This window comes from Papio anubis, chromosome 1 (assembly GCF_008728515.1).
Source record: "Papio anubis isolate 15944 chromosome 1, Panubis1.0, whole genome shotgun sequence".
NCBI lineage: Eukaryota > Metazoa > Chordata > Mammalia > Primates > Cercopithecidae > Papio > Papio anubis.
In genome coordinates this window covers 55,163,610-55,187,917 of record NC_044976.1, presented here as the reverse complement: position 1 = coordinate 55,187,917, position 24,308 = coordinate 55,163,610, and the positions used below count along the sequence as shown (strand labels likewise).

The following is a 24,308-nucleotide window of genomic DNA, read 5'->3' as shown; positions in this document are numbered from 1 at the left end:
GCCACCGCACCTGGCCAAATTTCTTACATTATTTCCTTGAATCTCCCCATTAACTCTGTAAGGCAGGTACCAATTGGTCCATTTTTATAGATGAGCAAGCTGAGGCTCAAAGAAATGAAGTAATTTGTTTGAAATACCCTATGTAGGAGTGGCAGAACTGTGTTTGAACTGAAATTCTTATCACTACTTGTATATATTAATACAGTCATGTGCTATACAATGTTTCAGTTAACAATGAATTGCGTATCCAGCAGTGGTCCCATAAGATGATAATACTGTATTTTTACTGTACCTTTTCTATGTTTAGATACACAACTATTTATAATTGTGTTACAATTGCCTACAGTATTCAGTACAGTAACATGCTATGCAGGTTTGTTGCCTGGGAGCAATAGGCCATACCCTATATCTTAGGAAGATAGCAGGCTATATCATCTAGGTTTGTGTAAGTATGTTCTATGATATTCACATGATGATGAAATCACCTAAGGATGCATTTCTCAGAACAGATCCCCACTGTTAAGTGATGCATGACTGTAATTAAGATTGGCATCATGTCATTAAATAAAATCCACATAACTATTGGAAAAATCAAAAGGTGGGTCAGCCTTAGTTGATGTGTTTTCAAACTGTATTTAAGGAAATGAAAAAGGCTGTGGAACAGAGCACTTTGGGGCAAGATAGAGAATTAATTTTGTTGAAGTGGGATTTAGGCTTTTTCCTTTCCCTTTCCTTTCACGTTTGCCTTCTGAGCTGCCACTAGATTTTAGTGCTTTCTTCTAAGCATGGAGTATGTGTCTGTTTGCCAAAACAGGAAACTGAAATGGTTTCACATGCTTCATCGACTGTAAATTCCATTCTGGAAATCCCCACAGAAATTAAAACCATGATCACTGATCCCATAATTTCCCAAACTTTGTAGATAGAGCTTTACACAGTCTGATGTTCTTAAAGGTGAGAAAACTGAACTCTGGAATCTTTCATAACTACTTTAATCCTGGATACTATAAGAAATGGGTGGATGAACTGCCTTGAAATAATTTTTTTATGTTTATTTTAGCAACATATGAAGTTGGAATTGAAGAACTCCAAAAGGTATTGTTTCTCCTTACCAACATTATAACTAAAATTAAAATAAGCATGCAAGGTTGATTCTAAAGTAGTATCTTTTAGAGGGAAGGAATGTCTTTGTTTTCACTTTTACTCCTATTTCTGAGGTTTTTCCAGACTTCAGCCTCTAAGAGTCTGCACTTTGAGCCCTGTTACTGTCAGAGACAAAAATGTGTGATAGGATGGGAGGACATGGTCCCAATTCATCCATAGCCCTTTTCTGTGGTGGGCAGTGACAACTAGCTTTTAATAACTGTGACTTCCAGCGAGAAGAGTTCTGAGTTCTATGGCACAATCCAGGTTTGTATATCCTGGCTTTCAGATATGCTTTCTGGGCTCCTGCTAGACTTGGTGCCAGGTGCCACCTGGAGGCAGCATAGCAACCTGAGTAGGGCCCAAGCAGAATCACTGCTGGCCGCAATCCCAGCTCCTGGCTATGTGATGTTGAATGTCCATTTCCTCACCTGCAAAATGGGAATAATAAAGCACTCACATCTGAGGTCCTTGTGAGAATGAAAATAAGATAAATGAAGGTAAACAGCTTATTAGTAAGTGCTTGAAACAGAGCATTTCACCTCTCTGAGACTCAGATGTGTCCTCTATAAAATGGTGAATTCTTGGCCAGGCATAGTGGCTCATGCCTATAAGCCTAGCACTCTGGGAGGCCAAGACAGACAGATCACTTGAGCCCAGGAGTTCAAGACCAGCCTGGGCAACATGGTGAAACACTGTCCCTACAAAAAAAAAATACAAAAATTAGCCAGGCGTGGTGGTATATGCCTGTAGTCCCAGCTACTCGGGAGACTGAGGCAGGAGGACCATTTGAGCCCAGGAGGTGGAGGTTGCAGCGAGCCGATACTGTACCACTATACTTTAACCTGGGCAGTAGACAGACTGAGACCTTGTATCAAAAATAAGAAAAAGAAAGAAAGAAAGAAAGAAAGAAAGAGAGAGAGAGAGAGAGAGAGAGAGAAAGAAAGAAAGAGAAAGGAAGGAAGGGGGAGAGAGAGAGAGAGAGAGAAAGGAAGGAAGGAAGGAAGGAAAGAAGGAAGGAAGGAAGGAGAGAGAGAGAGAGAGAAAGAAAGAAAGAGAAAGAAAGAAAGAAAGAAAGAAAGAAAGAAAGAAAGAAAGAAAGAAAGAAAGAAAGAAAGAAAAAGAAAGAAAGAAAGAAAGAAGGGAAGGAAGGGAAGGAAGGGAAGGGAGGAAAGGAAGGAAAGGAAGGAAAGGGAAGAAGGAAAGAAAAGGTGTATTTTCCGTGAGGACAGGAAGCGTATGTCTTGTGGTTACTGTATCTGCAGTAGTAGATGCTCAGTAAATAAAGGGACCAATACTTGTTTCACTGAATGTCTGGGAGAAGTAAGGCAAACACAGTATGTAAGCACTGTGTAAGCCCATAGAAGGCCCTTACCTAGTGTTTTAATAGGATCAGTTAAGTTTCTAATCTTTTCTTACTGGGTACATTTAGTCTAGATCCTTCATCTCTCTGTTTCAGTTTTCTTGTGCTTGCTGGTAAGGATTATTCATTTGTGGATACACTTCGTCACTAGAAAAATATGAATGATTATTATTTCTATCAATGGGAGTAGAAATAGCCTATTAAAATGCTTCATGTGCCTGGCAACACCAACAAATAATAAACTATTCTACACAAGTGAACTCGCCAAGTAAATTAATTTTATCCCATTTTATCACAATTTTATGTTTTAAGTAAAATATAAAATTATGTTTAATTTTTCAATCTTTTAACTCTCATATATGTTTTGTGTTTATATCTGTATTTTTAAGCTCAGTGAGTGGAATCTGATCTCTTCCTTTCTTAATGACTTGGAGTATTCTTGACTATAAGGGACTGAGTCGACATAGTTTATGCTCTTCTTTTGAGATGCTCTTGAGCCTTTGCAGAACTAGTTCCCTTCACACCAAACTACCACAAGTCAGTTTTCTGAATTCTTTTCCCTTTTTTTTCTACTGTCAATATTTTTGTGTCTAGCAATGAGTTTTTCATCTGGTCAAACATGTACCAAGTCCCTCTAGTGTGATAGCACTTGTGCATAGACAGTAGCGCTTAACCCTCATAGTTACCCTGTGAGCTGATATCACTGCTCCCATATTACAGATGACAACATTAAGGCTCAGAGAAGTTTAGTAAGCTGTAAATCATGTAACAAAGATATAAAAACAAGGCCTGTCTGACTTGTCATTCTGCCAGTGCTGCATCTAATTTGTTGGAATTATGTGTAAAATAAGGACCAATAGTCTCTGAACAATGGTCTGCAGGGCTGCCCTCAAAGGAGAGCATAATGAGCTAGGATACCTGGATTTTGTGATGGCATTTTAGACGCTTAGATATTTTCTATTCTTTTCAGCGTTCTTAGACAGATTCCAAATAATGAATGGGACCAGATCTATAACCACTGAATAAATGAGGGGCTACATTGTGATCATTGGGGCATAATTTTAATGGAGCCAAACATAGATCCTGCAAGATTTGAGCGGTGATCACAGGGCACGTGATCAGTGAGTAAGGGAGAAATTCCAGCATTACTTGTGCACTTGTGAATGCCAATCTACCCACTAAAATATTGCTTAAATCCCACAAATTCATATTTTATCATGGGATTTAGAAGTTATTTATGTTTCAGATGCATTTCTGGAAGGGCGTGCAGACAACAATTTTTCTGAGTCACATCATACATTCCTTTGGGCATGCCCTGTAACGTCAGAAATGCTTGTTTTCATTTCTGATTGATCTTCAGCCCCACTGCAACAGTTCCTGGGACTTTCTGTGGTCAGTGTCTGCCTTTGCTCTCTACTGAGGCTTCATCCCCCTCACCTTTTGGTGTAGTCTCTAATGATCTGTAACCAAATAACAGAGCCTGATTTGGGTTGATTTATGAAAATAACCACTTTCCTCTTTACTTTCAGTCTTGGAAGAATTTTCCCTATCCAGAACCTAGGTGAGTTTTATCTTCAAACAGAAAAGCATCTGTCCAACTACTGACTTTCTGATGACTTAACTAGTTTTCCTCTATGGGCCAGCTATGTTTCCAAACTGAACTAGCCTGGTTCAGTTTCCCCAGCACCTTGCAAGGTACCTAGTACAGAGGAAGTGATCGGTGATCCTGCCTCGCCTCCCGCTCTCATCTTGTTCTAGCCCATGCTGTACTCAGCAAACATTTACTGAGTATCCAGCCTGTGCCAGATATGTGCTCACCACTGGTGCTGTAGCAGTGATGGAGACCTCGCTATTGCTTTCAGGATCTCCTGAATTAGTGGGAGAGTCACACAATCAAACAGGCAAATAACAATAACATGAATTCCAAAGAACTGACAGTTTCTGAAGTGCACCACGCTGTTTGAAGTCTCTTTGCCTTTGCTCTTTTAAGCCATCGATTCACCCCAATTTAACAATCTGGCAAGCTTCTACTAATCCATCAAGCACCCCTTGTGTGTGAACCCTTTCTTCATTCCACTCCCTCAGAGAGAAGTAACCAGTCCCTTGCCTGTGGTACCACTGTAAGTTCTGTTTGCACAGTATGTCTGCACAAATGGCACTGTATGTAGTTTGCTAACATGCCAATTCATCCTCCCCTCCCTACTCCCCTTCTTGTTTGGGAGCTCCTTGTATTCAGGGCCAATGTCTTAATGTTCTTGGTGTTCCTGATACCTCTCACACTCCTTGGGTCCACAGGAATGCCCTGGCACATAGTAGCGCTCTTACCTGCCTCTTCAGAGTCTGTTTCTAGCCCTTCTCCCTGGAGTTATTCTAATATATTTTAAAAAGCATGGTTGATGAGCTCTGGAGAAGCAAATATCAAAATTTCCTGATTGAGTCTAAAAACATTTGCTGAATCATGGAGAAAACCTGCTTTAGCTGGATGGGCTACCTTCCTCTCTCTCCCTGAGTTCCTACCTGTCCCTAAACTTACGACACTAACACAGTGCTGAACACATGGAAGGCACAGGTCAAATGATTAATTATTTAGTTCAATATTTATTGAGCTTTTACTCTTCAGACACTGCTAGATTCTGAGGTACAAAACTGAATAGAATATATTTTCTACCCTTGATCCAAGGTGGGAGGGGAAGCCAGAGTAGTTGGGAGTGAGGGGTTACTTGGAGGGTAAAATGACCAAATAAATAGGAAATCACAATAAAATATTCTCACTCCTTTGGAAGTTTAACAACACAGAAGTGAGGCACGAAAACCAGCTATTCCTACACAGCATTAACACTGGAGTTACACATGTGAATAAGATAGTTCTGTCTTGATTTTTAGTGGTTGACAAGGCAAAGTGGAGGGACTGGAGATAGATCTATAGATAGATGTACTGTAAGACAATATAGAAGAACAAAGTGTTAGAAGAGTAGAGAAGGTATGACTGCTTGGGAGAATCAGGGAAGCATTCTCAGAGATAAGATGATTTAGCTATATCATGAAGGGCATTGTATTTACCAGTATAAGATGTGGAAGGCATGTCTAAAGAAAAATAATAAAAAGGAAGAGTTGCTCAAATAGGGTGGTGGGTTTGAGGAATTGTGAGAGTCTAGACTCAAGCAAAAGTGGAGGTAAAAGGCAGCACGAGATGAGTTTGGAAAGAAAGGTAGGAGCCAGATCACGATGAAACTTAAGTTTTATCTTATAGGCAATAGGGAGTTAGAAGATTTTAAGCAGGAATTAACACTCTGGCATTAATTGCAACAGGCAGAAACTCAAGGAAACTACGTATATAATTGATCTGTTCCTAGACTCCTCATCTAAGAGAAATGATTCATATTTGCTTAAATCAATTTTTCCCATTCATTTCATTTAGGATTGGACAGTACACTATCATTTAAACGCTCTAAGCTTCATTTTTTTTTCCTGGTGTCTCTTCACATTTCAGTGCTAAACATGAAGATAAAAAAATGAAGGAAAAAGAGCCATGTGAATTGGAACCTAAGAACACAGAAAAGGAACCACATTCAAACCATGTTTTCAAGGTACCTATGTTCTACGGTTCCTACAATGTAGACATATAACAGATCAGTTCATGGGGGTGACTTTATAGGGCCTGAGAGACAGAGCTCTTCAGAGAGACAGAGTTAGAAAATGCAATGGGCATTTGATATTGTATCAAGGAAATAAATGTAACAATGACACTAAGCTCTAGCCCTTAATTTTCTACTTTTTAGCCATGAAGCAGGCCTTAGAGGCAGGGGCTGGGACTAGATAAGTCCAACAAGAAACTCAGGGTGCAAACTACAAGGCAGTATCCACTCTCAGGTGCCGTCCCTGCCCTTGTACTACCCTGGAGTGAGAGTTTCCTTAAATGCTGTGCCCTAAGACTCTGCTTAGAAGAGTGACTTGTCTCTGAGCTTGGTTACCTCATCTGTAAAATGAAAATAAATGATTTCTACCCAAATACCACCCCCATTCCCATGCCAATTCTACCTTGTTTGTGGTGATAAAATAATGTGCAAGAAAGTGTTTCATACGCCATAAGCTACCATAAAAATGAAATGTATTCTTGTTGCTTTCATTAATACTAAATATGATGAATGTGTGTATATCCATATCTAATTGACCCCATCCCCTTCAAAGCAGTTGGGTGGCAGGAGGCTTAAACAATAGATACCACCAGGGCAATTGCCAGTGCTCACATTAGATACCTGTTTGAGATGTGCCTATCTTTTAATACGCAGTTGTCCCAGTGCCATCTGCAGAGCTAGGGTAAATCAAACAGCATGTTGGCTGTATGAGCCTGAACTGGCATGTAGGTCCAGAGGCTGGGCTGGACCATGTTGGGTGTTCACAGAGCATCAGAAAGCAGCATAATTCAAAGGATGGTGTAAGTTGCTAATTGGGAACGACAAGGTCCAGAGCCAGGGGAGCAGCACTGGGTGTAAAGGCCAAGCCATCAATGGCTGTCAAGTTAGAGATCAGGAATTGTTTGATCAGGAGCATATGAGAGGGCAGGAGAGATACATGACTAAGGATATTAACCATGAAAAATCTTAGGCTCTGCTCTTTTTCAATGCTGGCTATGTGGCGTAAGCCAGGTATGGGCTCAAACTACTAACAAAGGGTCACTTCCTTCTTTCATAGAGTGTGTTTGGGTTTCAGAAATTGTTAAATGTTATTTAGAATATGTTAGGTGAATGAGGGGACTGCCTTCATTATGACAGTACACTGAAGGACGGTGGTCACTATATTTGTGCAAAATATTGACTTCATTACTTTCTTGTCACTTTTCTCCATTTATACATTTAATTCTTGGTACCATGACTTAAAAGAATGCCCCTCCTCTTATTCTTCTGTGAGTTTCCCCGAGATCCCACCCAAAACTCAGGATAATCCACTCCTTATATCTACTAATTACATTAGCCTTTCCCAAGTACTTTCAAATGTATTATCATAGTCAATCCTCATGTCTATTCTGTTGTAGTCAGAAGGACAATAACCTTTCTCTCATTTTCATTGGACAATTATAAAACACTTAGATGGCCAAAAATACTCTAATTTTCTCTCTCTCCATGATCTCTTCCTGTCAGTCTATGCAGAACGTTCTGAAATGTAAATGTGATCAGGGTTTTCCCCTGCCTGAATCCTAATGGCTAAGAAATAAAGCCCAAACTCTTTGCTTTGCACGCAGGACCCTTCGTAAGTCAGTCCCATGCTCATTTACCTTTTCAACTGCATCTCTAGGCTGTTTTTCCTTATCTTTTTCCTTAAACTCTTACCTTAGCAGCAGCCTCCTTCCTACCCTTATAAGGACATGAATACTTCCCCAAATCCCCTGTGCCTTTTTTTTGTGCTTTATCTGCCAGATACTCCTTTATCTGCTCTATCAATCTCCTACTGACGTTTGGAAAATACAGTTTAATAAAATCTGCTTTTCGAGGTCTTCTCTAACCCCTCTCCCAGCCAAGAGAACCAGCCTCCTCATCCTCTCTGTTTCCATGATGGTGAGCAATACTGCTGTAAATAACGTTCATCACATTATGCCCTAATTAATCATTTGCATGCATTATCTTCAAGACCAATGTCTTAGGAAACTCTGTCTCTACTTCTAGAGCTTAGCATGTTGTCTTGCCTTCAGTAAGTGCTTGACAAATGCTAGAGAAAGGGAGTAAAGAAAGAAGTGAGAAGGAACAGAAGAATGGTGCGTGAGAAGACAAAATGTAGGCAAAAAGAAGGAAGTGAAAAGGAATACATAGCATCCCTTAGAACAAGGGTCAAGTCGTGCCTAGGTAGATTACTAACTGTGGAACCAGTGACCAGTTACTTAACCTCTCTAAACTCTTTATTAAGAGAATTGATGATACTTTTCTCATGAGGTATCATGATGATTAAGTTATATGGAATATAAAAAGCCTACCCTATAGTCAGTACACCCTATATCCTGACTGCTTCCTGTGAGCTGCCTCTGTGCCAGGCATTCACTGAACATTCAGAGGTCATGAAGGATATAGTATGCACCTTCAGGAAACTTAGAATCTGGTAAGATATTATTCAATGTTAAATAAATGATAAACCATTGTTATCTAAGAGGAATGAATGAAAAATTGTACAAGTAAGCAAAGAACTGATTAGGTAAGTCAGAGACCTATGGTACTCTCCCTTTTGCGTATGTTTAGGTAGATGCCTATGAAGGGACACCTGAAAAAATTCAGATGACCAACGTCCACACAGGTAGAAGGAACATGTTGGCTGGAAAGCAAGAGGCCATGATTGACGTCATCCAGACAAATTCCTGCCCTGAGGGCCCGAAGCTGGCCAGGCACTCCCAAGGCCACTGTAAGTTGCATTTCTTCCTGATCCTCTTCATCATTACCAATTTGTTTTATAGCTGAGCATGGCCAAAATTTTAATTTATTTTACCAATATTTATTGAACATCTATTATGTGCCAAGCAACTTGCCCTAGTGAGGAAGCTGTGCAGTACTGGGAAAAAAAAAAAAAAAAACAAAAAACCAATGAATTCAAAAGCAGAAGTCTTGAGTTCAAACCTAAGCTCTAATACTTAGTAAGCTGTGTGGCAAGGATTTTATATTCCTGCAACTCAATTTCTTCATTTACAAAAAGAGATCATCATAATATGGACCTCACAGGGCTTTTATGAGGACCAAATCTGACAGTATGTCATATGATAGGTACTCAGCAAATGTTTATTCTTTTCTTTTTATATATACTAGCTCCTGTTGTCTAGGCTCACATCATCATTGACATGTACTGATGATAACACTATGCAGTCATTTGTGGACTTTATTCAGGTTGTATTTTACCTGCATGTTAGTCAGGACTCTTGATTGCAAGCAACAGTAATCAAACCATACTATGTTAAACCAAAAAGAAAAGGAGATTCACCTAGCACAAAGTCTAGTCATGGTTGGATCCAGGGACACAAAAAATATCACTTTTTGCACTCCTGGTTTTACTACCCTTTCAGTTGACACTTTAATAACAACAGAACGACCACAGTAATAAGACCTGGAATAAAGCATTTCTATACTAACCCTGTGATTTTGGGAAATTTACTTACTTTCATGTGCAAGTGGTGATACTACTACTAATTTCCTAGGGCTATTTGTCAATGCATATGAAGTTTCTGGATCATATGTTAAGTAACTATTAGTCTTTTTCATTTGTTTGTATTTTGAAAAATATCATACCATGCCTTACATTACAATTCATGATTTATGTGTTATCTCCCATGGCACACTGTGGGCACCTTGAAATCACAGACCATTTGCTATTTTTTTCTGTATCTCTGTAACCTGACACAGTATCGGGCACACAGGAGGAACCCAACTTAATTTTGTAGAATGAAAGGATAAATCAAACTTCAGTGTCTAAAAATATGGTGGACTAGGCAATATGAATGACTCTCTTGACTAAAACAAAGTGAAGAATCAATTTTTTAAAACATTCATAAAAGTATCACAGAAATGATTTATGAAGAAAATCACCCACAGGCCTGCAGTAACCAGGAAACCTGGGAGGTGCGTGCCAAAGCTAACTTTTGCCTTGATGATTTTTACTGAGATCCAAATCCCTATTTAGTTTTATCCCAGATTTCAAATAATTCCCTCAAAATATTCTTTAAAATATTAACAACTGATAGTCAAAAATAACCAAGCACAAGGAAACAACTCACAGTGAGGGAAAACCAGCAGAACAGATAGCAGACCCAACCTACAAGATATTGCAGATATTAGAATCATCGGGTATAACACATAAGGTGTTTAATATGTTTTTAAAATAGAGAATAATATGAATAGGGAATAACCATATTTTAAAAATATTTGAAAAGGAAAAAATAATAATTGATAAATTGATAAAATGCAGTGATTGCATTTTATATCACATTACCTACAGTTGAAGAGAAAATTAGTGAACTAAAAGATAAATCTAAAGAAATTATCCAAAATTCATTCTACAGGGGGAAATGATTTGAAAAAAAAAGAGTAAAAGAGAAGATAAAAGTCATGGAAGATAAAGTGAGAAGTCTTAAAATAGCAATAAAATCAGAAAAATCAGAATTCCATAAACAGATACTGGAAAAATGAGGAAGAGGAAATAATAGATAAAACAGATACTATCTGAGAATTTTCCAAAATTATTGAGAGAGATAAATTTGAACCAGGAACCCTAAGGTTCTTAAGCAGGATAAAGAACAGAAATCTATGCCTAGCCATGCAAAATGAAGAACATTAAAGAGTAAGAGAATATCTTAAAAGACCTTAAAAACAGACAAAGGGGAAAAACCAATCACCTACAAAAAGAAAAAAAAAAAAATTGAGCTCTGACTACTGAGTTCTCTCTGCTGAGTTCTCTCTGACTGCTGAGTGTGTAACGAGAATACAGTTTTGCTGAAAGAGATTAAATGTCTACCTGAAATTTTATGTCTCATAAAAATGTCTTTCACAAATGAAAGAAAAATAAGATGTTATCAGACAAATAAAAACTGGGACATTTTATTGTTCAGCTAAAATGCACTGAAGGAAATTCTAAAGCATGTACTTCAGGCAGAAGGAAAATAAGCACAGACAGAAAGTTGTGGATGGAAGAAAAAAAGTTAAGCGAAAGCATTAACGCAAGAAAATAATGTCAAATTGAGGAAGGTCTAAAATATTATAAAATATTGAACATTCATAGTGCTTATATTGAGACGGTGATTAAAGTGTCCTAAGGTTGGTAATTGTTTGGGAAGAGAGTAATGGTATTAATTTGCTTTAGCCTTGAAAGAATTAGAAGAGCTAGGATACATTCATTAAAATATACCATTAAAAGAGTGAGAAGGTAACACCACATGTCTACAACCATCTGATCTTTGACAAACCTGACAAAAACAAGCAATGAGGAAAGGATTTCCTGTTTAATAAATGGTGCTGGGAAAACTAGCTAGCCATATGCAGAAAACAGAAACTGGACCCCTTCCTTATACCTTACACAAAAATTAACTCAAGAAGAATTAAAGACTTAAATGTAAAAACTAAAACCATAAAAACCCAAGAAGAAAACCTAGGCAATACCATTCAGGACATAGGCATGGACAAGGACTTCATGTCTAAAACACCAAAAGCAATGGCAAAAAAGAAGCCAAAGTTGACAAATGGGGTCAAATTAAACTAAAGAGCTTCTGCCAGCAAAAGCAACTATCATCAGAGTGAACAGGCAACCTTCAGAATCAGAGGGAATTTTTGGAATCTATCCATCTGACAAAGGTCTAATATCCAGAATCTACAAGGAACTTAAACAAATTTACAAAGAAAAAACAACCCTATCAAAAAGTGGGCAAAGGATATGAACAGACACTTCTCAAAAGAAGACATTTATGCAGCCAACAAACATGAAAAAAAAGCTCATAATCACTGATCATTAGAGAAATCCAAATCAAAACCACAATAAGATACCATCTCACGCCAGTTAGAATGGCAATTATCAAAAAGTCAGGAAACAACAGATGCTGGCGAGGCTGTGGAGAAATAGGAATGCTTTTACACTGTTGGTCAGAGTGTACATTAGTTCAACCATTGTGGAAGACAGTGTGGTGATTCCTCAAGGATCTAGAACCAGAAATACCATTTGACCCAGCAATCCCATTACTGGGTATATATATCCAAAGAATTATAAATAATTCTATAAAGATACATGCACACGTATGTTTATTGCAGCACTATTTACAATAGCAAAGACTTGGAAACAACTCATCAATGATAGACTGGATAAAGAAAATGTGGCGCATATATACCATGGAATACTATGCCAAATATACCATGGAATACTATGGAGAAATTTATGCAGCCATAAAAAAGAATGAGTTCATGTCCTTTGCAAGGACATGGATGAAGCTGGAAGCCATCATTCTCAGCAAACTAACATAGGAAGAAAAAACCAAATACTACATATTCTCACTCATAAGTGGGAGTTGAGCAGTGAGGAACACATGGACACAGGGAAGGGAACATCACATACTGGGGCCTGTCGGGGGTGGGAGGCAAGGGGATGGAGAGCATTAGGATAAATACTTAGTGCATGCGGGGCTTAAAACCTAGATGACGGGTTGATTGGTGCAGCAAACCACCATGGCACAACAAACCTGCACATTCTGCACAGGTATCTCAGAACTTAAAGTAAAATTAAAAAAAAAAATTTAAAAAGAGTGAGAAGGTAAGTCACTGTGTAGGAGAAGATATTTGCATTATTTACATATACCATTTATATATCAAATATATACATATTTGATAAATGACTCATATTTGGAATACACATCTTCTATAAATGCTTGGTATTCAGAAAATATAAACTGGAAATCAATTTTTAAAAAAGGAAATGTAGTGAAATTAGAAAAATATTGAACAGGCCCTTCCCCAAAGAGACTATCCAAAGGGCAAATACACTATGAAGATTCAATTCTGCTCACCAAATTGTCTACCATAGAAAAGACTAAAAGTATCAAGTGTTAGTGAAGATCTGGAGCAACTAAAACTCTCATTCTCTGTGGAGACTGTAAGCTGAGACAACCATTCTGGAAAACTGTTTGGTAGTACTAAGGTTGAACATATGCATATCCTATGACCTAGCAATTTCGTACTTATGTATATATCCCAATGTAAGTGCACAGTTTAATGCACCAAAACACACAGACAAAACGTTTGTAGCAAAACTTTTTGTAATAGCCCCAAATTGGAAACTGTCCAAATGCCCATAAAAAGTAGAATAGATAAATAAATGGTAACCAATTCACATAATAGAATAAAGTCATCGGAATCAACAAATTAAAACTATTTGCAACACTATGGATGAATCTCACAAACATAATATTGAAGGAAAGTAGACGGCACCATAAGTACATACTAAATTATTCCATTATTATAACATTCAAAAATAAGTACTGCTGGTATTATAGTCAGGACAGTGGTCACTCTTGTGGGTAACTATTAAAAGATAAATGAAAGAAAACAAATAGAAAAGAAAACAGAATGGCGGAAAAAGAAGAAACTTTAGCCAGACAAAGATAAGAAAAAAAATGGAACAAATAAAAATATATACTAAGATAATAGATATAAATTTTAAAATATCAGTAGACGCTATAAATGTAATACACTAAATTCACTAGTGAGAAGACACATGCATTCAAATCGTTCGAAATTCAAATATATTAAGTGCTTTTTATGTGCCCAGCACTGTTCTAGGAAATGGGGGTATATAGCAGCAAACAGGCAAAAATTCCTTTTCTCACGGAGGTTACTTTCTGATCAGAGGAGACAGGCAATAAATAATAAAAGATCTACATTGAATGGTATTAATAGTAAATACTATGAAAAAATAAAGCAAGCTAAGAGCATTAAGGAAGCAGATGAAGGTGATAGAAGTTGCCATTTTAAAGTGCTCATGGAATGGCGTGAACCCGGGAGGCAGAGCTTGCAGTGAGCCGAGATCGCACCACTGCACTCCAGCCTGGGCGACTGAGCGAGACTCCGTCTCAAAAAAAAAAAAAAAAAAAAAAAAAGTGCTCATGGATGACTTCAAAGACCTTAAGTAGCTGAGGAAGAGAGCCATATGTGTATCTAGGATATGAACGACCTAGGAAAAGAAAAAAAGTGCAAATCCCTGAGGCAGAAGTTGGCCAGATACGCTGGAGGAGCTGCAAGGAGGCCAGTGTGGCCTCAGAGTAACTGAGGAAGAGTATAGTAGGAGATGGGGTCACAGAAATAATAAGGGACTTCTGTAGATCATTGCAAGAACTTTAGCATTTACCATAAATGAGATTTTTAAAACCACTGAAAGCCTTTGAAAGTACAAGAAAGGCATGACCTGATTTGCATTTTAAAAAATCATCTGGCTTCTGTCTTGAAAATAAAATGTAAGCTAAATCGGGGAGAACGGTTAGGAGGTTATTGCAATAATTTAGGTGAGAAATGGTGGTAGCTTGGAGGAGGATACTATGGTGGAATTGCTGAGATGTGTTTGAAATCAGAATATAATTTGAAACTATAGTGGACAGATGGCTTTGGATTAGAAGTGAGAAATGAGAGAGAAATGAATCAAGGATGTCTCCAAGGTTTTGGGCCTGAGCAACATAAAGGATGGAATTGCCCCTTTTATGAGATTGAATAAACTTCAGGAAGAGCAAACTTGCAGAGAGAAGTTATGAGTTTGGTTTGGAATGTAATATGTTTAGACAACCAAAAGGAAATGGTGTGAAGGCTGATAAAGTATCTGGAATTCATGAGAGATGTCTAAATTGGAGATGTAAATTTGAGAGTCGTCAGTATTTTTAAAATGAAGCCATAAACTTTTGCATTTGCTTCAGCCAAAAGGAAGGATTGAGGAAGGGAAAAAAAGTGCTGCAGACTAAGAAGCAACTGTGTGTTCAGCATCTTTATTTTGTATTGGAGAAATTTACTGATCACTCCTTGAGAAAAAGCAGGACCTTATGCCTCCAAGAGCTGACATTTGTTGAGATGGTTTGGGGCCTACACGCTCACTGACTTCTTGTCAGAGGATAAAATCTTATTGCTTGGTTCATTTAATTAATAGATACAAGTTAATGTGCTTGTTGTTTATTTCTCAAGTATATTACTTTCTATTTCTGATTAGTAGTTCATATCTGAATATGGCTATGAATTACCCATACCCTAAATATTAACCAATGCCAACAGATAAAGAAGTGGCAGTTTTATGGTTATGACAAGTTTACAACTCTGTGAAGTAAGCCAGCATCTGCATTTAGCTACCTGTGCAAACAATCCCTCTACATTTGTTAACCTGGCACACTATCTTCTGGCTAACTCCAGAATGAATTAATGAATACTATATATTGATATGTGCTCAATCAACTTGTCTGAGAAATTTTGCTTTAAGAAATGCCATAAGACTGGATAAGATCATCTAGATGTAGAGAGATAAGCCCCAGGGATGTACCCTGGTAGACTTCAAAGTTTGAGGTCAGGGATTAAAGGAAGAACCATCAAAGAAGGGAGTTACTAGTTTACTAGGTAACCAGCACCCTTTTTAAGTATGTATTTAATCCTTGCCAAAACCACATGATTCGATGTTAGCATTATTATCCTCAACTTCAGAGAATCATAGCTGAGGCACTGCAAAGTGAGGTGGCTTGCCCAAGGATCATACATACCAAGACTGTAATCCAATTTGAGCCCATTTAATCTGCCTTTTCTTATGCTTGCTTGCATTGCCAGTGATGTGTGTGAATGACTTTATGATGGCAGCTGATGAAATGTTTTTCAGGGGGGGTTTCTGGTTTCCTTTCAGGTGGGTATCTGGAGGTTTTGGAGTCGACTAAAGAAACTCCAGACCTAGGGGTCTCTAAGCCAAGTTCCATCTCGGAGGAGATATATGATGATGTCGAGTACTCCAGGAAAGAGGTGTAAGTAACGTTCCAGTCTTTCAGCAAGATGAATGTGATGAGACTTTAAAGGTACAAAAATGGTCTTTGTTATTTTCTCCCGTAGACCGAAGCCAAACTTCTGTAGCTCATTTGCCTCAAAGAGTGGTAAGTATAGGAAGACATTTCTGAAGCTGCCAGTAGGAATTGCAGAATACTTCTATGACTGATTAGTGATAAGATATCTTTTAATTATTCATATTTTAATAATACCAATTTGTGAGAAGCTAAGAGAAGCAGTATCAAGGTATGTGCTAACAGCAATACCAAGGTATGTGCTAATAAATGCATTTAGAATCAGGAACGTGAAGATGCTGGTAAGAGCATTCTTATGTAAAAGTGAATTTACTTCCTTCCTGATTTTTTTACAATGGAAGTCTGATTATAAGAATGTTTTTACTTAAAACACTTTCTTGGCTTTCTAATACTTTAAAGATTGACTTCTGACATGATCTAGAGTCCTTGACTAACCTACCCCTACAGACCTCTTGAGCCTCATCTCATACTATACTCAGTCTTCACCTTTGAGACCCAGTTATACTGACCTTCTTTTAGCTTCTATAATTTGCCAAGCTCTCACAGCAGGGTATTTTCATATGCTTCTCCCTCCCTTTCCGAAATCCTCTTTCCTCCCCTGGGTCCCTTTGCTTCACTAACTCTTAACCTTCTAATCTCAGTTCCATCATTATTTCCACAGGGAATATTCTCCTTGGTGTACAATCTCATAGTACCATGGACTTCTTTTTCATAGTACTTGTTGCAGTGGTAGTTTTGTTCTTATGTGACTTTTTAATTAATGTCTCCCCTCCTAGATTATTACCTTCTTTATACATACCATTTTCTCCAGCCCCTAGCATAATGCCAAGTACATGTTAGATATTCAAAAGAATCTGTTGAATGAATGAATTCATGAATGAAAAAGTAATGGGGAGGTGTTGGTCAAAGGATACAAAATTTCAATTAGGAGAAGTACCTTCAGGAGGTTTATAGTACAACATAGTGATTATAGTTAATAACAAAGTATTTTATACTTGAAAATTGCTGAGAGTAGATTTTTTAATTCTCTCCACGAGAAAGTGTGTGAGGTAATGAATATGTTAACTAGCTTGACTTAGTCATTCCACTATGTATACAATTATCAAAACATGTTATAGATCATAAGTGTATATAATTATTTGTCAATTTTAAAATAAATTTTAGAAAAAGAAAAAGCAATGGAGGAGAGAGAATCAAATGTTACTCTGATTGATCTTCTTAGAATTCCAGAAGTTTAGAGGGAAAAACAACCTTAAATATCATTAAACCCAGCACACTCATTTTAAAAAGAAAATTGAGACATAGAGAAGTGACTCCTCTAAGATCATTGTGTGTTAAAGTCGAGTTTTGAACCTGAAAATCCTGACCCTTAATTCAAAGTTCTTTCCATTAGACTCTGTTTCAGGATTGAATTAAAGTATATCTGTGTATGTTAAGCTTATGTTTTGGGCTAGGCCAAAGCCATGCTGTGAAGGGAGAGATTATTCAAGATATAGCTCATTTTCCATGGTTTCCCCGGCATTCAGCGCAATGCCTGATGCTTAGTAAATTCTGATTATTATGTATTAAATAGAGAAAGGAGGGAGGGTGGAAGGAAGGAATCTATTGAAGAACCAACTGTCTTTGACTAAATCAGTTCAAACTTGGAATCAGGTGGAAATGAGTCTTAATTTTCATTTATACATACTTTTATAGAATTTTCAGTATTTTTACCATATGCGTTTAAACACGTGTGGCTGAGTTTCAGTAAAAACTATTTAACAAAAGAAAGATCAAAGTACCTAGCATCTAGTAAGTATCTAAAAAATTTTGTTAAATATGAATCTGAACTATTGCTATTGGAATGAATATAAGTAGAGTTTTTTTAATTTCAGAAGAAAACAGAGAAGAAATGTATGAAGATGTCTACAAAACAAAGAACAACTACCCAAAGATAGAGTGAGTTTCTCTCTTTCTTGGCTTTGTAGGCTAATGATACTTCCCGTTGGTATAGTAAAGCCAGAGTTTAAATGAGAACCCACCTCCACCCTGCCCCACTGCCACCCCCGACTCCCATCATCATCTCTTAGGAAAGATTCACACTGAAAGTTATGATAACCTATTGTAACATTACAATTGTGATCAACAGGATACTTGTAATTGTGTACAATCATATACTATACATATTAAATCACATTGTTCTCACTTTTGAGAAATACCCATTTCCCAGAGTAAAGGATTTTGATATTGGGTTAGGAAATAAGTAATAAAAGAGACATAAATATTAATAAAACTTGCTTCAATTCTATAGCTGTTTTTCCAGGAACAAATCAGTGGTTATGACTTACCTGTGTCTCTGTAAGTTAGTAAGCCTATCTCTGGGATTTGGGCTTAATACAACATGTAGTGATCCAGGGTTATCAAGAATAAAATTTGTTCAGATGGGTATTATTCGACAAGTTTAGTTATTAAGGACATGTTGTGGAAAAGAAAACAGCAGTGGTCAAAAGCAAGGAATTTAAGGGTTCAAGGGGAAAAAGGAGACCCTGAACTGGACATGCTGGTTAGCATGAGGTGGGCATATCGTTCCCTCACTCTACCCCCTAAAAGCCCCAAAAGAATATTTGACAGAATTGTACTTATCAGCTGGGTAATCAATGTATCACCATTGCTGTATTATTCAGTAAATTAAAAATCAATGATAAGAATTTCAAGAGCCAGGATTTCCTTTTTTTTTTTTTTTAGGTCTTGGGTATTAACATTTTCTCATTTTATTTTTTTGAAAAGTATTTTTGTTATTACAGTTTTGCCTAGTAGATATTCGAGAGTGATGTGATGATTTTGTCCAAATGGGTGCATTTTTCCTGTTGTTATATTTGTTATTTTCTCATTCACTTACATGGTAGTGAGCAAGTAAAGAATAATTGCCTTTTTTGAATTGACTATAAAATGTTTTTAATTTGATATAATATTAGGTCATTATTTTTTAATGTTCTAATGTTTATTGAGAGTAAAGTATATCCCCTAATTGTGGGATATTATGTTTGACATATACCAATTAATTTGAATTTTTTGAGTTATATTGTTTAAACAATACTGTCAGGCCTCTGTTTGAAGAAGTCAGATCACATAGTGTGCACAGTCTAGATAAGGAAGATGAACAATAAAGAAATAAACAAATAGACAAAATTTTAGATACTGGTGAATATAAAGTAGGGAGAAGTATGAGTTGTTGACTGGTCAGGGAATTTAGGTTGGATGGTCTCCAAAGAGGTATATTTTGTCATAGTTAAGACTCATATAGCCAACAGACACATGAAAAAATGCTCATCATCACTCGCCATCAGAGAAATGCAAATCAAAACCACAATGTGATACCATCTCACACCAGTTAGAATGGCAATCATTAAAAAATCAGGAAACAACAAGTGCTAGAGAGGATGTGGAGAAATAGGAACACTTTTACACTGTTGGTGGGACTGTAAACTAGTTCAACCATTGTGGAAAACAGTGTGGTGATTCCTCAAGGATCTAGAACTAGAAATACCATTTGACCCAGCCATCCCATTACTGGGGATATACCCAAAGGATTATAAATCACAATGCTGTAAAGACACATGCACACATATGTTTATTGCAGCACTATTCACAATAGCAAAGACTTGGAATCAACCCAAATGTCCATCAGTGACAGACTGGATTAAGAAAATGTGGCACATATACACCATGGAATACTATGCGGCCATAAAAAAGGATGAGTTCGTGTCCTTTGTTGGGACATGGATGCAGTTGGAAACCATCATTCTCAGCAAACTATCGAAGAACAGAAAACCAAACACTGCATGTTCTCACTCATAGGTGGGAATAGAGCCAGGATTTTCTATAACGTATTTCTAGTACAGTTTGTAAACTACATTTCCCTGAGTTATCTTTTCCTCTAAAGGGAGGACTGCTTCATAAAATCTGCAAAATAGAGACACTTGCGGTAGTTTGTCTTGAAATATAATTACTCCCTTCATAGTTGACTGGTGTGTGCTACTTCGTATCACATCTAAACAAAGAAGAAAAGCATATAATTCAATAAGGCATTTTCTTGCTATTTCCTGAGTGGGATGTGTTTTGGACATGAAACCAAAGCCTCTGGTTCTTTATTTTTTTAATAGACTCAGGGGTACATGTGCAGGTTTGATACATAGATATATTGCCTAATGATGAGGTATGGGTTTCTAGTGTACCCATTACCCAAATAGTGAACATTGTACCCAACAGGGAACTTTCCAACCCTCATTCTTCCTCCCACCCTCCCCCTTTTTGGAGTCCCCAGTGTCTGTTATTTCCATCTTTATGTCCATGTATACCTATTGTTTAGCTCCCACTTATAATTGAGAACATGTGGCATTTGATTTTATAATACAACAGCCTTCTCTATCTCTAGTACTCTCTTAAATGCCATGTTACTTATGTCCTGTGATTCCTCTTAGTTTAGATGGAAAAGAAGCACTCAAAAGACTGCAGCAATTCTTCAAGAAAGAAAAGGATAGATTTAAAATAAAGAAAACCAAGTCAAAAGAAAACTTAAGGTAAAAAGTCCCTTTAAATCCCTTTCCATAAGGGGATTAACCTGGTAGATACACAGGTTGATGTTATCCATCCAGTCTAAGAAACAGTGAAGGGGATAGCAGAAACTAAAACCAAGGATCTGGCTATCATCTGTCCCTTTCTTGTGAGTTTTTGATTGAATTACATACACAGAGACTAATTAATGAGAAAGTGGCATGCTCCTTTGAAAAATGGCAGAGAAAGGGTTGAAAATGAGGGTAGAGGGAAAATCTTAAGCGAAGTCCAGAAGGGAAACTTTCCTTATCATCCTTAACATCCTATTCCTGTTGTTACCACTAAGCGTTATGTTACTTACCATGTCCTTTTACGCTTTTGGGGCCCTACAAGCCCCAGTAGTTTTTATCTGTCTACTATTCTATATTTAATTTATCTCCCTTGAGAGCAGCAATGTGTGGAAGGGGGAGATGAGCTGCTCAGCTGAACAGTTCGTGTATTGCAAGGTCTTAGACCTGGAAAAGACCCTCTGAGATGACCTAGGCTAAGTGCCAGTCTTGGGAGAGGTTCCAAACTCACTAGCACTAGAAAGAGATACGAGGGGAACCTGGATTCTAGATTCTAGTACCAGTTCTGCCATTTATTCCATGTATAACCATGGGCATATCACTTCCTTTGTATACCCGCAGCATTCCAGTTTTCTCTTGTATATAATGGAAGGGGGACTCTGGAGACACTTTGCAGGCAATAGATAGATATAGATGTAGGCATTACGGTGCTCCTCAATTTATGATGGGGTTATGTCCCAATAAACTCATTGCAACTCTAAAATAAGTTAAAAGTGCATTTAATACATCTACCAAACATCACCACTTAGCCTAGCCCATCTTAAACATGCTTGGAATACTTTCATCAGTCTACAGCTGGGCAAAATCATCTAACACAAAACCTGTCTGCAATAAAGTGTTGAGTATCTCATGTAATTTATCGAATACTGTACTGAAAGTGGAAAAAGAATGGTCTTAAGAATACTTGAAGTAGGTTTCTACTGAATGCGTATCGCTTTCACACCACTGTAAAGCAGAAAAATTGCAAGTCAAACCATTATAAGACCGGGAACATCTGTGTAGATATAAAGATATAGAGATTTTATTTTGTGAGGGCAGAAGATGATAAAATAATTTGCCTAAGGTCATTACCTATAGTGAGATGGAATTATGTTGTTCTACCCTGAAGTTCTTTTTATTATAAAGCTTCAGAGTTTTGTGACTTTAAGTCCAACTGTCAGTTGGGTCTAGATCTACCAAGAGACCCAACAAAACATGAGGTTTATAAATTGTAGTCCTAATATGGAAGAAGAGGGAGTTTACCTTCTGTGGTCAACAAGACCCTATGCACAAAGGCAGACCCTGGCCTTAGCAAATTAGATGTTTTCTGAGAGAAAATTATTGGCACGATAACGTGCAGTCCCATAATATTTGAGCCATATAAGAATGCTAATATTTTTAAGATGCAAATCTGATTACCTTTCTCTCAAAACTATTGGTTGGCTACACACAACATTTAGAACAAATATCCAGTTCCTTAGCCTGGCAAGTAAATACTTCATGGCTGTCCCCATTCTACTTCTCTAGTTCTGTCTGTCACTAAAAGCAACTCTCACTACCATCCAATCCACATAGCTATAGATCTCACACTCTGCCATGGTGTCTCATGCCTCCATGCTTTGAACATGACATTCCCATGGTCTGGAATGTACCTGCCCTCCTCCAGCCTTCTTTTATTCTCAAAGTTCTAGTTTTCCCTCAAAATTCGATCAAATATTATCCCTGCTTGAATTCCTCCCTTGAACTTCTCTTACCAAACCTGGATTATCTATGTTTCCCTTGTGTTCTCATAACATCCTGTGCACATCTTGTGAATCTGTTAATACCAGAGAAACCATTTTTCTTGGAGTCAGAGAATACCAGGGCAAGAAGGGCAATCCAGCGTCATCAATATGTTATTGGAGATCTGTCAGCTCATCTTTCGGAACATGTCTTTTCTCCTTAACTCTTTTGTGTCTTTTGTCAATCAACAGTGCGTTTTCCATTTTGCTGCCTGATTTAGGTAAGTGCCATTTGCTTATTGCTGACCAAAAGTACTCAGTTTTCATATATTCAGAGGCAGGGAAAGAGAAATGGTAACCCTTCCTGCATTCCCACATTTGATGAAAAATTGATCTACCAAAATCAAAGAAGATGTTTCATACAGAAGTATTTTTTTTACATTGGGGAAGATGAATAATGTTTCTCAAGTACCTACTATATACCGTGCCCTGGAGCAGATGTGTTCCTCTTAAAATCCCAGAGAAGTAAATGTTATCATCCCTTTTCAGAGAAGCTGTAGAACCTACATCCATATTTAAGTGATCCAGGATTTGTATTCCAGTCTCTCTGCCTATGAAACTCATGCATTTTGCATTCTACCATACTGCCTTTTGAAGGACTTGATATCCTTCATTCTAATTAAGACATAATAAGTTGAATATGATCACATTGTCACCAGCAAACTAACTGAATTGAGAATGGAGCATTGGAATGTTGTTTGCTTTTCCATTAAAATAATAGTGCATAAATTAGCACAGTGCATGACACATAGTAGGCTGTCAATACACGTTCAGTACATTGAATTTGTCAATAAAAGAAGGTCAAGTGTTCTGTTGTTTGTTAATTTTTGTTTAGCGGTTCTAGCTATGTGGCTACCTGGATGTCACTTGAACTTGACAATTCAAATGTATATTATATTTTGTAAATATGAGTTTGCTGAACTAAAAAACAAATGACAATTATATACACCTGATAAAATCCCACATCTCAACATATCCTTGGTCTATGTTTAAAAGAAAAAAGCTGACTTAGAATAGACACGCATTGTATCCCCACCCACATTTAAAGGTATTTAATAAAATAAGGGAGTGAATAATTATGAATAATTATATCCGAAGGTCTCAAACTTGTTCAGTGGTGAATCACCTGAAAATCGTGTAATTCTATGTAGAGTGCCAAGGAATGTGAATATTGTAAAATGAAAATGCCTAATCATTATTATGGCACTAAGTCAGATTCAACATTATGCAAGATTATTGTAAAGGAACAATTGCCAATGATTTGAAATAAAAACCATGGAAGAAAAATCAACATGACTATTCTATTAAGCTGTTTCTCCCCTCTAGGAGTTAAGAAAAGACCTCACTATTCTAGCAGTATAGCATATTTGTTCAATTCCAGAAAGATGGGAACTTAGTCTAAAAATGATTCTTTGAGCAGCTCATTTTTCTGGAACTTTTTGTGAAATCAAATTAATATAAATATATATGTTTTGAGATACTGGGACATCAAACTTTTTTTTAATCTTTCAGTTGAATTTCTTCCCAAATAGCGAGTATTTTTATTCTTTGCTTCTTCTACTCTATTTGTATTCTATGATCAGATTTTGCCAAAACAGCCCCGAAGATGCACCTGGATAATTAGGTAATTGGGTATAATTTGGAAAGCCAGTGCTTATATAAACCATGCTTAATAATGGACTATTTTGATCCTGTCTTGACCCTAGAACTTAAGTCTCAGGAAGTTATTATCTATGATGATGTGGACCTGAGTGAAAAAGAGTCAAAGTAAGTCAATTTACCTTATTGGTTATCCCTGCTGATATTTGACCCATTTCCTGATGCTTTCTTAATTATGATCACAG

At 37.2% G+C, this 24,308-nt stretch overlaps 1 protein-coding gene across 5 annotated transcripts in view; it reads left to right on the top strand.

Moving 5' to 3' along the window:
- FYB2 (FYN binding protein 2) overlaps positions 1-24,308 on the top strand; it is a 95,501-nt gene that overhangs the window by 53,242 nt on the left and 17,951 nt on the right. Inside the window, exons 6-16 of one of the 5 annotated variants that reach the window (XR_001905430.2) lie at positions 1,061-1,095; positions 4,036-4,067; positions 5,997-6,093; positions 7,921-8,058; positions 8,731-8,890; positions 15,851-15,989; positions 16,075-16,115; positions 17,918-17,981; positions 20,509-20,602; positions 22,657-22,685; positions 24,171-24,231. Coding sequence is in view for 4 of the 5 variants with exons in the window: in XM_017961863.2 (XP_017817352.1) it covers positions 1,061-1,095; positions 4,036-4,067; positions 5,997-6,093; positions 7,921-8,058; positions 8,731-8,890; positions 15,851-15,989; positions 16,075-16,115; positions 17,918-17,981; positions 20,504-20,602; positions 22,657-22,685; positions 24,171-24,231 (895 nt within the window). In the remaining variant the exon portion in view is untranslated. Of the gene's footprint in view, positions 1-1,060; positions 1,096-4,035; positions 4,068-5,996; positions 6,094-7,920; positions 8,059-8,730; positions 8,891-15,850; positions 15,990-16,074; positions 16,116-17,917; positions 17,982-20,503; positions 20,603-22,656; positions 22,686-24,170; positions 24,232-24,308 lie in introns of those variants that run through there. The other 4 variants (XM_017961863.2, XM_017961865.2, XM_009209325.3 and 1 more) reach the window with 4 other exon arrangements.